A 17379-nucleotide genomic window follows, 5' to 3' on the forward strand; every position below is an offset into this window, starting at 1 on the left:
AGGGAGCAGTCACATTCAGGGTGAAGAAAAAAGAATCATGTTTTGGTAAATCTAAATATCGGCTCGGTATTTATGGATGAAATGTAATTATTAAGGCGAGTGTCCAGTGAGGGAGTGGTGACCGACCCTTATGACTAAGTACATCAGGAATAGGTGGTTTAAATGCTGGGAGAAGTGTGTGGGCTCCACATGATGCGGAATATATGATTTTTTTTCAAAAATGAAGAGATAAAGAGCAGGGCCAGATTGATTTGTTCAAAATTAATTTATAAAGGTCTCATGTAAATTCCGGAATGTTTAATGTTTAAAGACAAATGGTGTCTCTTGCCAGGTCACATGTACTGCTGACGTCACTGCGGAGTGCAAGTGATCCCAGTGGTAAAATATTTTGTGTCCAGCAGTGAAATCCAGTTTATGTTCATGTTCCCAGAGATAGATATAAGTCTCAAGGCCACAAGTCGCTGTTTCTGCTAAGTACGTCACGACTTGTGGTCTTGACCGACAGCTATAAATTGGATTGTTTGAGAAGGATGTTTAACAACGGCACAAAAATATATAAATATGAAAACAATTTATGAAGTACATTTTAATTATATCAAATAGATGTTAGTTGAGTTTTGTCAAATTACAAAGTTTCCTGAACGCACCTGTTGTCGACAGCTTGACACAGAAAAAAAATCCCGTGGGAAAAAAAAAGTTTCTGAGAAATATTTGTGGTCAGGCCAGTTTTACGCTCCCTCGGTTGGCTGCGTCGTCGCAACATGTATATTAGTAGCTCCCAAAGATTAAGACTGCAGTGTCTTTTCAACTCGGTGAAAAAAAAAAAATCAAATCATGTAAAAGCACATTTTTACGCCCAAAACCACGTCACATGGTTTGTCCATGTTGAAAATACTGACACTGCTCAAGTACAGCAAGACTCAGAGGTAACGCAAACAAAGTGACAGCAGGGATATTCAAGCTTTCCATTATTAACAGGATCAATGTTTTCCAGTTTCGTTTTTATTTACTAATGCAATGGAAATTTCCTTCTGTTTTATATACACTATTATGTACATGTGTTCAATGACTCCAGCATACAGCCAATCTAGGAACGGTGAACACTGTGAACATGGAGCTGCTAAGAAAAAAAACCCATCTCAGCTCAAAACTGATTTCACTGAATATGATCAGAACTGAAAGATGTTTTCTCCAGAGAAGTTTGTTCACGATGCACCTTTAGTATTCAAAATAATATCTCATAGAAATTGAAGATTTTAAGATTCACACGTGAAACATTCCCAGACTCAAATCATCCGTTAAATGACTCTATAAAGTAGGACATTTCAGGACTGCAGTCTTCCGTCAGATGAGAATGGTACTGATACAGGCAGGTTGAATGGTCAGTCCAGTGGTAACACAGAACTCCGCAAAGGAAAACAAATATTTTATTTAAAAACACGCGATTATGGATTTTATTTATTCACTCATTCAGCAACAATCATAGCTTCAAAAGTAAACCGTTGAAGCTTTTCAGCTTCCAGTGGGAACACAACATTAAATTTACATAATTTTAATTAAGTGTTTTTCGGCCGTTCAGCCTCCAGTGGGGACGAATCTCCGTGGACTTGGCGAAGGGCCGACTTGGGTTTCCACGTCTTTACCTTCTTCGTCGCACTGCTGCCTTTATCTTGCGCTTGGAAAGTGTTTGTGCATCAGCAGCATCAGATACTCTGCAAGAGCACAAGACAGGTGGATCAGTTGGCGAGGAAGATGTCGCAAAAGCACCAAACAAGTTGAGTTGTGTATTTGCGGAAAGGTCCGTATCCATCTTACCCGATACTGAACATTCCGGGTGTTCCCGACTGTGGTGCTGTTGAGGGATTGGACCTGAAAGCCATGGCACCGCCGAAAGAAAAGCCTGGACCAGACATTGAGGGAAAAACATGAATAATTCGACCAAGTCTCCAACAGAATTCTGGTTCATTCCATTAAAAGCTAAACATCTGGATTCACCTCTACTTGATGCGTCATGCACAATTTACCACCTAAAATAGATCAACGACACAGAGCAGTAATGACCACTGACCTGTAGAAGGGGCAGCAGGGGGTGCTGTTGATCCAAAATTAAAAGAGGGAGCAGCAGCAGCAGTGCTGCCAGCTGCCCCAAAGACGAAGGTTGGGGCGGCAGCAGGGGCAGCAGCTGGTTTGCTCTCCTGGTTCTGGCCAAAGATGAAGGTTGGTGCGGCAGCTGGCGCAGCTGACGGTGCTGCCGCTTTGCTGTCTTGGCTCTGGCCAAATACAAACGGCCCTGGTGCTGGTAACACTGGGGCTTTGTTCTCCTGGTTTTGGCCAAAGGTAAAGGCTGGAGCAGGAGTGGAAGAGAGAGCAGGCACTTTGCTGTCCTGGCCAAAAGCAAATGATGCAGATGCAGATAAAGATGCAGCACCACTGTTGTCCTGGTTCTGGCCGAAGGTGAAGGTCGGAGCAGCAGCAGGTCCTTTGCTGTCCTGGCTCTGGCCAAATGTAAATGTGGGAGCTGCTGCGGGGGCAGCAGAGGGTTTACTGTCCTGGCTCTGACCGAAAGAGAAGGATGGAGCAACAGCAGGTTTACTCTCCTGGTTCTGGCCAAAAGTGAAGGCTGGAGCTGCGGCAGGAGCAGCTTTACTGTCCTGGGTCTGACCGAAGGTAAAGGCCGGAGCTGCGGCTGGGGCTGGGGCAGCCGACTTGCTGTCCATGTTCTGGCCAAAAGTGAAGGTAGGTGCAGCAGCAGTGGGTTTATTGTTTTGGCTCTGACCAAAAGTAAAGGATGGAGCCTCAGAGGAGGCAGCTGCGGCTTTACTGTCCAGGTTCTGACCAAAAGTGAAGGGTGGAGGAGCAGCAGCTGCAGCTTTAGTGTCCTCACTCTGACTGACGGAGGGAGCTGGTGCTGCAGCAGCTACTGTTGCCGTTTTGCTATCTTGGGTCTGGCCGAAACTGAAGGCCGGAGCTGCTGAAGGCGCAGAAGCCGTTTTGCTGTCCGAGTTTTGACCAAACATGAAGGTAGGCGCTGAAGAAGCAGTACTCGACGGAGTGGACTGGCCGAACGCAAACCCCCCAGAGGCTCCTGCTCCAAATACAGGTGGTTTGTCACTGCCTGCCGTTTCTCCAAACACGGCAGAGAACTTAAACCCTGTGCTCGCACTGTTGTCGCTCACTGAAGGCTCTGATGAGGATCCAAACTGAGCTCCAAACTTGAATGGTGCAGCTGAGGACTCTGTGGTGTCCCCGGTTTTAAAACCAGAAAATGCTGGTCCTGAGCCTGATGATGCGCCGAATTTAAACGGTGAAGCAGCAAAAGCAGGGGCGTCTGAAGTCCCGGCCGCTGGTAGGGGACAGAAATCAAAGATCAACAGGTCAGGAAAGGCTGATGGATGGAAACAAAATTTATATGCACTCAATATAAGCTTCATCTTTAATATCATTGGGCTCTACTGAATGGTCCCCCCCCCCAACACGAAGCATCAACCAACATGTTGAAGACCGGTCACCTGTAGCATCTGCTTTAGCTCCAGGTTTGGCTGCTTGACACGCAGCACACTTCACATCTGCAGCTTTGTTCTGGAGCAGACAGGCGTCGCAATCCCAAGAGCCTTCCGTCTTTTTAAACTTGTCTCCAAACCCAAATGTCGGAGCTGCACTGGGAACTGCTGTGGATGGCGCGCCTGGTGTGCGATAACAGGTTATCACCTTGGTGAAATGCTCCTGATCGTCGGCAGGAAAGCGGATCATACCTGGTTTGGCGCTAGCGCAGGCCACACACTTGGCATCGGTAGCTTTGTTTACCACCATGCACGCGTCACACTCCCAGGAGCCCTCGGCTTTCTTGAACACATCCCCAAAGCTGGACAGCGGGGCGCTGCTAGGTGCAGACGGGAGGCTCGACAAGGTTCCCGATGACAGTCCTGAAGTAGACAGCAGTGTTGAATACATGTAGAATAGTATACACCATTGTTTTGAATCCAAATATCATCAATATGACCAAAACAGAGAGAGGCAAAAAGAGTTTGTGTTCATCGACCATGTCAACAATTAATTCCAGACAAATTTAAGATACATTCTTATGTCTTTAGATGCTTATATGGTTTTAATGGGATGAAATGACAAGCATAAGATATTATCTATGAGCTTTGGAATATGCTTCCTTTCTTTGATAAATTCTCTAATTCATCGGAAAAAATACCAAAAAAGTGAGCAGGGAGCAAAAATGTTTGCTCACTGGACGGCCTAGTACAGGGATTGCCTACGGACTCATATAAACTCAGAGCAACATAGCCTCCTCACAGGCCTAAGATCAATTCACTGTTCACTTGGATGCCAAGACTTTAAAAAAGTGACAATAATATGACCAAAACAGAGGGAGGCAAAGAGAGCTCATGTTTATCGACCATATTAACAATAAATTCCAAACCATTTTAAGATACTTCACATGAATATCGATCAACTGAGGGGGTCCAGGGCTATGATTTTTTTTTTTTTAATGTTACAACAACTTCAGAAGCAAAACAGGCCCCAAAAGCCATGACCTAGACGCTTTAACTCATTGCCCACTTGCAAGGAACTGAGCTCACCTGGTTTGGCAGCGGAGCAGGCCACGCACTTGGAGGCGTCTGCCTGGTTGGTCACCATACACGTGTCACACTCCCAGGAACCTTCGGATTTTTTGAACTTGTCTCCGAATCCAAACACTGGTGCAGTGGTGGATGATAGCGAGGGTCCTGTTGTGGCAGCAGCTGAAGCTCCTGCAGTGTTGAGTCAAGTCAGTGTTATGGTTCAAATTGAAGGACCTCAAGTATCTTACCAGGCTTGACGCTGGAGCATGCAACACACTTCTTGTCCTCGGCTTTGTTCACTATCATACACGTGTCACACTCCCACGATCCCTCGGCTTTCTTGAACTTGTCTCCCAGGTCGAGTGACACCGACGAGGTGGGGGCTAAGGCTGTGGATGCTGCAGGGATTGTCATGGTGGAGATTGGAGAAACGGGGGCTGTCGGTAGGGATGCAGTCTTGACGGCAGAGAAGGCAGAGGGCAGAGTAAATGAAGGTTTGAGTCCGGTGCCTGGCTTGGCCGTTTCGCAGGCCACACACTTCACTGCATCGGGTTTGTTCTGAACGAGACACGTGTCACAGTCCCAAGTTCCGGTGGGTTTGGAGAAGATGATCCCGAAGGTGTTTGAGGTGCCGTTTGGGATGCTGCTCACCGTCCCCACGCCGTCTGAGGCATTCGCTGTACTGTCCGAGCATTTAGGATTCGTTGCCTTGCAGCAAACACACTTTGTATCTAATGGCTTGTTTTGTACTAAACAATTGTTGCAGCTCCAGCCTCCAGGAGCTTTAAAATTAAGGTTTCCGAACCCTGATGAAGTGGAGAGAGAAGACGCGGTGGTGGAGGTGAAAGAAGGGGTTGAAGATGGCGACGTCGCGAGGTGGGCATTTAAGGAGGACGTCGAAGTTTGAGACAGAGAAGAAGAAAAACCTGAAGACAAAGATGGATTAGCTTATTTTATGACAACAGCTCCATCAACTAACAACGCCGACTCACCAGGTGACTTAAGAACATCCAGCACACTGCCTTGTTTTAGGGTCTTGGCTGGTCTAAAGGGTCCTTCAAAGTCCTCTGCGCTTTGGGTTACCGTGTGTTTTACTTCAATGAAAAGGAAACCAAAACTTAATGGCTCAGCCAAGACACAGTGACAGAGAAATGCTCACCTGCTGTGGTTATGGCTTGGGTCTCATTGACAGGATTAAAATTGGCTACTGCCTATAAACACAAAGAACACATCACAATGTGACAAACTCCACGCTCACAAAACCATGACTCATCACTATTATTGTTACACAGCTATGCCAGCTCACCATCTGCATCCCTTATATATTGCAGGTTGTGCAACTTATTTACTTGTGATTATATTTTGCCTTAAAATTACCATTTTCCAAGGAATATAATAGTCTACATAAAAATAAAAGAAAAAACGAAATATTGTCAAAGCAGTTGCACATCTGTTGCCTGGCCTGGTCACAAGCAAAGCAGAGAAGTGAGTGCACTTGTACTTAGAAAGAACTTCTGGGAGCAAGAAAGAAAAAACCTTTAGCATTTGGAATACATTTTTATGTGTCTTTACATGCTTGTTTGGTTTGAATGGGTGGAAATGACAAACATAAGATGTTATCTAAGAGCTTTGGAATATACTGCCTTTCCTTGATACAATCTCAAATTCACAGCTCAATTGGGAACAATACCAAACATTCCCTTTCAATTACGTTTTATAAATGTATTCTCGATTTGTGTTTCTGCCATGATCCCCACCATTTTAAACAGCAAAAATGTTTGCCAACTAGACGGCCGAGTAGAGGGATTGCCTACAGACCGATATAAACTCAGAACAACATAGCCTCCTCACAGGCCTAAGAACAATTCACTGGTCACTTTGTGGATGCAATGGCTTTAAAAAAAGTGAAAACAATATGTCTCATACAGCAACATTACTTTACCATTTCTCCACGATGGGGAAAATACCATGATAAGGTTATAATTCTGACGTCTGCACTCTCAGTATTACTCACTTAACAGAATGCAAACATCAGCCAATAAGATTAGGGGATTCAAACCAGAGCCTTCTAACAGTTCAAGAGGAAAACAAATCCTGGAAATGAAGGAAAAGGCACATGTTCTCTCGAGTTCCAAGATGGTAGTGTGGAAATCTACCAAACCCCATATTCAGTATTTCAAGCCCACTGCCGCATTACCAATGGAAAACGAACAGGAGTGAGGAGTAGTGGCTGAGAGTTACGCAACCAAAAACCAAGAAGCTTTCTGTGTAACAACATGGTCAAAAACACCAATGATTCATTCATATTCTTTCAAGTGATCAGCAACTATGCTCTGACTGTATCCAACTCAAAAGGAACTTCATTCAGGAAAACAAAATTGGACTGGGAAAAAAAGTCCATAAAAAGGGTAGAAAAGATAAGAACTGTTTCTCTGATCCTTTTTGATGCTCCAGATCAAGTGGATATGAAAGAAAATAGTATGTTCAATGTGGGAAAGAAATAATTTTCCAGTTGAACAACGCCCTGAGATTTAATTCACACACTTTACATGAGCCACAAACAACCAAACCTACTTACAGAAGTTACTGGGATCAGACATGGTGGGGCAAAAGTAAAGGTTGCACTGGTGGGAGTGGATAATTTGGAGGTCTGTGCAAAAAAAGAAAGTGTTAAGCAGAAACAAAAACAAATGGACTTTTGGAAAGGCGGTTTTACAGACAGACCTCGGCTGTGTCCTGAGAAAATTTATAGTCTGATGACTTTGATGTGTTGTCAATCGACAAAGGAGCAAACGCTGGCGGGGTGGAGAAGCAGAAGGATGTGTCTACAGATGTGGGGAGCTCTTTGACAGAAGTCGATTCGGTCGACACCTGAAAAGACACAGGTGTTAGGGTGGGAATATTTGGGTGTTTCATGATTCAGAGTGCAGTTTCCACGGAAGCTTCTCAGTATAAATCGGCAGGTTTACCTTGGTGCTCGACCACCCAGCCTGACGATGCCGTGTGCTCATCCTCTTCATTTTCCCCCCACCAGCACTCATTGCACTGGGAGAATATGAGTGGGGCAGGGGGACAGCAGGAACAGCGGGCTTAGTTGTGCTGGGGGAAAATTTTTTTTTTTACTACATATAACAGTGTGAGGACAGTGTGAGAACGCTACGCTATAAGGCGACAGGCTATAACAGCATCTCAAGAAATCCCAGTTCAACACCATAGTTAATAGTGGCGTAAAATGCTGTCGAATAAAAATGATTTTTATTTACGTAGGTGAAAAGCTTCCCTCAATAACAAGCAACAACATAAATACCTTCTAGATGGTTCTGTGGCTGCTTCAGATACCAATGGCAGGGGTTTTAAGGTCTGAGGAAGGGAGGGAAAAAAAAAGTTATTTTTAGCGCTACTTCTCAGAGAAATCACTGTTACTCACCTTTTCAAGGGTCAAAGAGGGTCTGACTGACAGAGAGTTGTTCAACGGTGCCAACTTTGGAGTGGGAATGTGTTTGACAGCAGGTGACAAGGGAGACGCCAGCTACAGTGAAGAACAAAATAGGAGACAAGAATTAAAACCAAAAAGAGCTCATTAGGGGGAGATTATATCACACTACTTTATTCATAAAACCATGAATTTATTGAACGGCTTGTCCAAGTACATCTCATATGCTCTCTGTACCCCTGATGTGGATTCCAGCCACACTTCATAATAATTTAGAATGGAATGGTTCTCTCAGCCTAGCTGGCTCAGACACGTTGAGAGAACTTCACAGCTGTCGCCACAAAGCTACTACTATGAGACCAGAGGGAGGCAACAGACAATAAGACAAACTGAGGAGCCCCAGCTGCTGTTCATGGTGCTGGCTGGGGGGACACAAACAGCTGCATGATGTGGATATGTACTGATGCATTTGTACGTACTTGTTTATTTTTTGCCTGGAAGCGCAGAAAACTATGATTTGAGGCATCTAAGGACTGAAATGACAATAAAACAGCAATTAAGCAACAGGACAGGAGGAATTTGATTGACACATTGATAATGTATAAACTAAAAGGATTTACTCACTGATGACAAAGGAGATGGACCTGCTGATGGAATTCTTTTTGCATCCTGAGGAAAAAAACAACAACCAATTTATCTCAACATTTGACAGACAGTAACTACGAGACTAAGATAACAAAGCACTGCCTGTTGACGCGAGTTACAACCGAAGGTGGAGCCAGATCTAATGAGCGTAACCAAAGTATTAATTCATCTGAAAAGGGAAGAATTGACAGTGTGGATACACCAACGGCTGAACCCACTTTGCGGTCTGCGGATCTGCGCAGCACTTGCACAACATACTGTTGTTTAGAAACCACCATTGAAATACACCCATTTGTGCCTGGAGCAATGAGCGGCATCATCGCTGCCTCAATTTTCCACATGGATCCAGTTGTTTCCACACGCATGTTCGCCATGTAAACATGGCCTATATTTCTTCAAGCTAAAAAGCGTGGGTTCAGAATAAATGAGACAATCTTAAAAATTATTGTAAAAATTTGAGGAAAAGGTATGGTTGCATCATACAGTCAAACAAATACAAATGATATTAGTACACAGTGTGTATCAATGTAAACAAATAAAGAAAAATAAACCACCACACCTTCAAATAAATATTTGGCAGTCTGCCAACAACCACACAGCAGATGCTGGGGTGTCCAAAAACATTCTTTTAGCTGTATGATGATAGTAATTTTTTGGTGTTCTTCTCATGTGGATGTGAAACAAGAAAACAATATTGCAGTCACAGCCAGAATCAGAAGGCTGAACGTATTCAAGTGGGCGTCATATTAATCGAGAAAATTAATGCGGAAATAAAACAATGTTGACGGTGAACATCTGTACTCACAGCTAATGGACTGGACATCTGCTCCAAGGACTGCAGGAAACGCTTGGCTGTGGCGCTGGTCACACCACACGGCTGAGCAGACGCAGGGCGGATCTTCACCAATTTTCTAATAGGAGCCTTCAAACAACACATAGTAACAATTCGAATAAATTGTCTCAAATTAAAAGGCACTGCATCCAAGTCAAACTACTCTGTTGTGCAGAATCGCTACTTACTTGGTATGGCGTATCAGCACGAGAGCGACAACTGGCAGCAGCTCCGCCATACATCGTTTTCCCTCGATAAAATGGTGAGTCTCCCAGCTGCCTCGAGTTCGCAGTGCTTTTTAATAATGACTGCAAAGAAAGGGATCCATAAAGGCTTCAGATTCAAGATTCAAATGTTTATAGTTATGTACACACAAAATCAGAATAAAAAAAACTATTAATCCCAAGGGAAATTTTTGTTTGGTTTGCTGTGCTATAAAAGACTTGATTTGTGTCCCACCCAGTGTCAAAGGATAGAATACGAAGACAGTTAAAGGAATAAAAAGAAAGTCCTGTCTTGAAGCGAATACAGTCAAGTTCTAACCAATCATCGCTACCTAAAACCTAGATATAATAATATTAATATTTAACAAATTCCTGGTTGCAGTCATCACAGTTCAAATTTGCAAGTGATTCTTCAGGAGGATTAACATATATGATCGTGCAGCCCAGGACCACATGGGGAGAGGAAGAGTGGCGACCATGACTGCTGTCCAAACATCTCTGCGTTGTTGTTGTTCTTGTGGTGCCCATGGTGAGTACCTACCTACCTACCAACCAACCAACCAACCAACCAACCAACCAACCAACCAACCAACCAGAGCAGCAGTAGTTCTTGTGCCATTAGGTATGTGGTCATAATGGTTACTGGATTGTGATTTTCTGATTTTTTGAGTATTGCAACCCACAAAAAAATATGCATACATACAGCAAAAAAAAAAAAAAAAAAAAAAAAAAAATCTGTTCCACGTGAAAATATGTGACTCCTGAATACTCACATTATGTGGACTCCCAAAAACCGACAAGTTGAAAGAAGGTTTCCGTGAACTTGTTGGGGAAAACAAAGGCGCAGAGCTGCTCCTGTCCATCTCCACCTTTCGCTGTGGGCTTAAAGGAGGCTTAGAAGCGGGAACATCTGGAAAGATATTAGTGATATTAGGAACAGAAAAGAAAAAGTCACATTAATCGAAATTTAAGGCCTTTCTACAAGTGGCTTGAGTATCACTGCCAGTGGCATCATCAACCCCCACGATTGTCCTGTGCAAACTCTGACACAGTGCTGTAAAATATTGTAGGTGCAAAGTGGTCCTGCAGAAAACATCTCCAAAGCGGTTTCAAAAGAGCAAATACTTCACACAGCTTTCATAGTACACTTAAACAAATATAACAAAACCTCCATTTGCATCATGTAATCAGTTAAATGAAAACCAGCCTTGCTGTCGCCTAACTGCTTAGAGAGTTGCTTCTCATTCCCAATATATGGGTGGACATGGTCATTATGCACTTTGATCTTCCAGTGTGGGCAAATAATATCCTGTTGTCAACTGCAGCATGAAATGAAAAACACTGGTTAACTTCAATAATAAGCAGACACATAACCTAAGTTGACCATAGAGGAGTCTACTGTAAACACTGGGCACATGTTTTGTTGTTCAGTTGTTACTTTTAAATGCAACCTCATTATCAATGACTGCCTTTTCAGCTGATGCACAACACAACAGTCGTGGTAGGCCAGTGATTTGTAAGCGCTGGTGATCATATTACACTCAGACTAATATTACAATACATACCTTTGTCAGAATCTCGAGATGAGAAGCCGCTGGTGGTAGAAATGTTGTCGTCTTCATGCTGCGAAACGTTGTCCTTCATCTCCTTAATTGGACTGGGACTTAACTCTTTAAAGAACGGGCCCGAGGCTGAAGAAGTGGAGGGCTGCTGAAAATAGTTGCTGTGGGTTTCAACAACTGGGGTGGAGATTTCCAGGGGCGAAAAATGAAGTCTTGATCGATTAAGGGGTGGTCGCGAAAGCACATGCTCCTGAAATATGTGGGATGCACTGGTTGCAGGACGATCTGTGCACAAAAGATACAGATTAGCTTTCTTAAAAGAGGTGCAATAGAGGAAAAGGAACTCGAAAGCTCTACAAGACTGAAACATATTCCTCACCTGCATCACCAGTGCGAGGTTCTGGTATTGTAAATCTATTATGAGAAGGGGGCCCTGTCTCATCGATATTGGGAGAACAGGGCTGGCAATTCTGAGCAGGACGTCCTTCAGGTGAGCCTCCATTCTCAAAAAAGTTTTTAAGCCAATGAGGAACGATTCCCTTTACTGTGTCTTTCACCCGGTTCATCAAAGTGGGTGGTGGCTGAGGAAGAGCACAGAGCAAACAGAATGTGAGGGGGACCAAGCCAAGCATGACAAATCAAAACCTGTACATACAGAGAGAATGAACGTAGTGTAGTGTAAATGCCAACATTTCAACCGAAGACAAATTACGGTAGTATTGAGCTCACCTGAATATAAGCCACAACCACAAAATTTAAGAAGAAAATAGAGTTTGTACATCTAGTGGTCTATAGGCTGCACGTGCCGCGGTGCAGTCTACGCTATGGAGGTCAGCGATTTCCGGTTTAAAAATGCATGATACAGATCATCACTTCTCAACAACTTCTGAATATGGGGTCCAACATCGAGACTGATGATAAAAACAAACGCTGCGATGTTCTGAACCAACGAATCACGCCGCCAATATAATTAGATGGACTGGAATGCCGATCCGACTGAGAAACAAGGAAGCAGAGAGGGAGTTCTGACAGTTATTCAATTGTTGACAATAATCATGAGAAGACAATCTCTCTCTAATCTGCAGCCGTCCGTTTCATACTGTATGTCCTACTGCCAGCACAGCTGTTCCTGTCATTTAGTTGTTTCTTTAGGCATTTTTCCTCGAAAAAACGTGCAGAAAACCACCAGAATCATACCCACTTACATGTTGTCCCATGGTTTCTGCAGATTTTCGCGTTTCCGCCTTTTTATAGATTTGATCACATGAGAAAAAGCATGACGGCTCTCATTGAAGTTATGGTGGTGCAACACTATTGTTTACATGTAGCAGAAACCATGTACCGGCTTCAAACTATACACTACATTGTTAACATGTAGGTTACTGACAATGTAAATCATTTTCTTTTAAGGCTAGCATAACGCACTTTTTAAATGTATCTATTACAGCAAGCAGGGTCAAGTAATTATGTTTTACCACAAGGACACTTGCATAGTTTTAAATGTTTTAAAAGGTTTTCTACTTCCGTGGCCATTCGTCGCACAGAACAGTATATAGACAAAGCATACAGTCTGTATTTTTAGCAGATAACACAGTGGGAGGACAGTGCGAGTGAAGTTTGCCCAGCGTCAGACATGCAGTGCTGACTCAGCATTGAGCCAGTCATTTTCAAAACATAGTTACAAAGTGGACAACAGTTTCCAATCATTGTCATGATACAACCATCGCAAAGTATAGTGATTCCCATTTATACAAAAGACGAGCCAGGCGTCTTACGTTTCTTCAAAAAATATGCATATATGCAAAATGCTTTGTCATGGTTGCAAAAACTTAACCTAAACCAACCAGGTGGCTTAACTGTGTCGTTTTCTCTTTGAATAAGTAATTATCCTCTTTCGTGTGTAAATTGTAACGCAATAAATGCTAATCAAAGTGGTTTAAAAGTTTATTCTTCGAAAAGTGCCTGACTGATGCTTCAATTGTAACAGGTTATTGTACCAATGGTGCCGTTAAGTTTGACCTTTGAAGGTCTATTAGCATGCTTCAGCTTCAAGTTCCGATCGATGATATGTTGAACCCACTTTAATGCGCAACACTTTGCCAGAAGAGTAAATAAATGTAATACTACATTAATAGATTGTCAACATGGAAAAGTCCATGAGCAACTGTTGGATGAGAATTTAATCGATGAGGTCATCTTTTAGTACGACCTCTCCGGTCTGGCTACTTCAGGAAAATTGGATTTTGAGAAGCTCAGGCAATGTTCCTTCAAATGTGTTTTTGATTTTGTGACAAGTTCAGAATTGGAGGGAAAGTCAGTTTGATAAAAAATTGGCAAAGTCAATTGCCAATTTTTTTGCCATTGGTTGTGAGTGTCGTCGACAGCAATCAGCATCTATTTTAATTTGAATATTAGATTGCTGTCACTGAGAACTTATTGAATTAAAGGTACAATTGAAAATCACATTGAACCAAGTTGCGTCATATTTTCACAGTATAGCAGCATGGTAGGGGCAGCATGTCTACAGAGCTAGTTTTAGCGAAGTATTTGTGAGACAGCTTAACTGTTGGACTGAAAAAAATCAGCACCAAACAAAAATCACTTCACCAATATGACGTGATACATACACGTATTGTAGAACGATACTTGACCATTAAAAAAAAAAACAATCAGGATAGTTGGAAATACATGATATAGCCCCTGTCACATCATAACAATACCTGTATTCAGCATCCCACTGACATCATGCATCTATGTAAAAATGAAATGAAAATGGATTGTGCAACTGCACTCATATTGGACAACCACATATATTTAAACAATTTTATGTTGAAGACTAAATGTAAAATGTGTAAATGTGCAGATAATGTAAATACCATTTTAAATACCATTGGATAATTTCAGTTTTTTTTACTCCAATTACTCAAAACAGTACAATCACTGGGGGAAAAACATACATCACATTCAGCATATTCAAAATAACTTTGTGAGCAGTCCTCCACAGAAGTGTATTATGTAAATCATTTAAATTTTATGTTTTAATAGTTCTTGTATCGACGTGTTCGACGGTTGTTGTCCAACACATTCATTGTTTATCACTCATTTTCAAAGCAACATTTTCGTCGTTGAATATTTCATTTACCGAGCAAGATTTGTATTCAGTCAGACATGCTATAAGGATGGAAAACCAGAATAAAATGTATTCGACGTAGTCATAAATCTGCCTTCTGTCGCTTGTACCGGTAAACACTGGCATTCTTTTACCGCGTGAGAAGACCTGATTCTAAATAAGACATTTAGCCACGGAAGTGTCATTCAAACATAAATCGAAACAAAATTGAACACATTCAAGATCTTCTTATCAAAGCAGTTTCAGATTAGTCAATGGCATTGAAACAGGAGATAACTGCGACCAACTCAAGCACGTGTCCCCGGTGCATTTGCGCAATTCAGCTCCAAACGGCCAAGTAAACGATATCCAAGGCTGACAAACAGCACAATACGAGTTAGCAAAAATGTCTTGCTTAAGTACATATTATAAAGCTACGCATCGTACATTGTCTTACATCTTATACTTGCTGTACATGAGCAGCAAGGACAACAATGCATAGCTGCACAGCATTAGCATGTTAGCTGACGTGAGCTACAGTTGCAGAGACACGCAATTGTACTTCCTAGCTGCTCTTCAACTTTGCCAGAAGGCAACTACGGGCTTAACGCAACGTTTGGTTATCCCGGCAGACGACCCTGATCGTATACGGGACTCGATTGCAGAATAAGCAGTTTAAACAATGATCGGTGTCGCTAGAGGACCTGTCAACTTGGCTAACTCACTGGCATCTCATGGGCACGCTAGCAACGCATGGAGGCCAAAAGCGCTAACAGTAGGCCACAAACTGTCTCCAACTAAACAACAACATCAACGAACCTATGACCCCACGTCGGCTACATTTGGTATTATTTCAATAACTTCAGGATGACTTACCCGACTACGCCTGTCATACGGGGCGTCTTTAACAACTCTCCTATTTCTGATTTTCCCTCCATCGCGGTGCGCCATGGCTGTTGCGTCTGTGAGTTTGGGCGCCGGATGAAGCTCCGTTCCGCTGTTCTTTGTTTTTAATTGTCGTAGTCAATTCACCTTTGATGCGCAATACAGCCACCTTGTGGGCAGGAGTGGATATGAACAGTCTACTTACACTAGTTAATTGCATTTATGAGTGTGTTTGGCAAAATGGCCTTTATGAATACAAAATAAACTAAATATATATGAATAAATAATAATAAATAAAATCTATATGAATGGCAAAGTTGCCATCTTAGAGATCATGCATTTATGACTATCACAAGTGCGTTTATTTTCCAGAAAATAAAGAAAATAAATATGGTATTATAATGCCATGCAAATGAATAAATGTACTTTTATTTATCTTACACTCTTCATATGGTCGCCAATTACATTAATTGGTTTGTGTTTCTAAAGAATAAAAAAAAACAGCTTTAAAAAGAGGGATAGACCTCAAAACATTTGAAAGGTTGCTGTGGGGTCCCGCATGAACATCCCTGATTAACCTCTGCAACTTACGACTATTTTAATAGTCAACTAGTCACTGACTATCTTAACGATTAGTGAACTTGTTGCCGCATGAAGTGTGCAGGTTGTAAATAATAAACACTTGTGTAGTGTAAGTGCTATTTTGCAACATTTTCATTGCTCAAAATGTGGTTTGAATAGTTTGTTGTCCGGATGGTCCTGGTCCAGCAGTTGGCGACTAATCAATCAGTCATTTATGGTCAACCGCAGCCACATTCGCACTGTAGGAGCCTTTTTAGGTCTAAGAATGATTTGGCAAGTGGGACGTGTACATGACAAAAACATGACACAAGTCTAATTTAGGTCACGATAACGTGAAATTTCAATTACAACCCTATTTAAAAGTCTTATATTATCTATATTCATCTTTTTTATTAGTGTCATTACCGCTTTCGTTTTGAGATTAGTTTATGATTCTATGTTTTTAGTTATCTTACTGTATTTAAAGCATTTTTGTGATAACTCTTCACCTATTGCATTGTTTAGAATCTTTATTTCATTAATTTAATCACCTCTGTACCACGTTGTTTTCATGTGTTCTATAAACCAGCTTGGTATGGTAATCGATGTTTTGAAGGTTTCCTCATTCATTCCCTGCTGTTGGTCTCTTCTTTGTGTTTCCCCATACATGTGTAAATGTTGTTGCAACCGTGTCACGGTGCGAGAGAGCACATATTAGCACTGAGGAAGACAAGCCATGAGTGCACAATGCGTTTGGATGGTGCACACATTGACAGGTAGCATGTCCTATTTGTAATTGTATTTCCAAATTTGTATATGTATTTTGAGAGTTTGTAAATGGGTTTTCAGGGTTTGTAAATGTTTTCACACTTTTGTGTGTTTTTAAAGTTTGTAAATGTGAACGTCGATCTGCATTAAGTCGACTCCAAATGGCGACCCCCCGCGATTGGTACAAGTGGAACATTCCCGCAACCACCTACTGACCACGTCCGTAATTTGGTCCCCTCCCTCACCCTAGGGTTCTACAGCAAATTTGCATACACTGGAAACACATTTCATTTATTAAACATTTAAACTCTGAGAACACATTTACAAACTATGTATCCACCTATACAAACTCTGAACAAAACATTTACAAACTCTGAAAACAAATTTAGAAACTCTAAAATCAAATATATAAACTGAAAACACATTTATAAGCGTGGAAATACACTTAGAAACTCAGGGGGAAGAAGTTTGAACTAAGGAAGTTCATAAATTTGTTTGAAGTGAAAAGCTCTACACCATTTGTAAATGTGTTCCAAGAGTTTGTAAATGTGTTTTGTACTTCGTAGCTTCAGTACAAGAATCAAAGAAGTGGCTTTAATAATGTTTTCATTTTATTACTGTGACCATCATTCTGCCATAGTCTCCCAAAAGCAACATTTAAAATTGTTCTACGTGAGAGCAACGTTAGTCATTAAACGCCGCGGGTCCTTTAAGAACAAGGAAGCCGTAGGTTTCGTTTCCAGGGCGACTAATAATGACAGAACTGCCTACTCTCCCCGGTGCGCGTAT

At 42.0% G+C, this 17379-nt stretch overlaps 1 protein-coding gene across 1 annotated transcript; it reads right to left on the bottom strand.

The window, feature by feature from the left end:
* Nucleotides 1–633: 633 nt before the first annotated feature.
* nup153 (nucleoporin 153) lies at nucleotides 634–15373 on the bottom strand. The gene is made up of 22 exons (XM_053863922.1): nucleotides 15253–15373; nucleotides 11647–11848; nucleotides 11271–11552; nucleotides 10479–10615; nucleotides 9670–9789; nucleotides 9455–9571; nucleotides 8629–8673; nucleotides 8484–8537; nucleotides 7999–8100; nucleotides 7879–7931; nucleotides 7541–7670; nucleotides 7296–7442; nucleotides 7150–7221; nucleotides 5731–5782; nucleotides 5564–5665; nucleotides 4820–5497; nucleotides 4590–4760; nucleotides 3753–3923; nucleotides 3510–3683; nucleotides 2069–3343; nucleotides 1816–1900; nucleotides 634–1712 (listed from the first exon to the last, which is right to left on the bottom strand). The coding sequence occupies exons 1-22, from the start codon at nucleotides 15325–15327 to the stop codon at nucleotides 1640–1642; spliced, it is 4317 nt and encodes a 1438-aa protein (XP_053719897.1). The 5' UTR covers nucleotides 15328–15373; the 3' UTR covers nucleotides 634–1639.
* Between the last annotated feature and the right edge of the window lie 2006 nt (nucleotides 15374–17379).

This window comes from Synchiropus splendidus, chromosome 4 (assembly GCF_027744825.2).
Source record: "Synchiropus splendidus isolate RoL2022-P1 chromosome 4, RoL_Sspl_1.0, whole genome shotgun sequence".
NCBI classification, from domain to species: Eukaryota; Metazoa; Chordata; class Actinopteri; order Syngnathiformes; family Callionymidae; genus Synchiropus; species Synchiropus splendidus.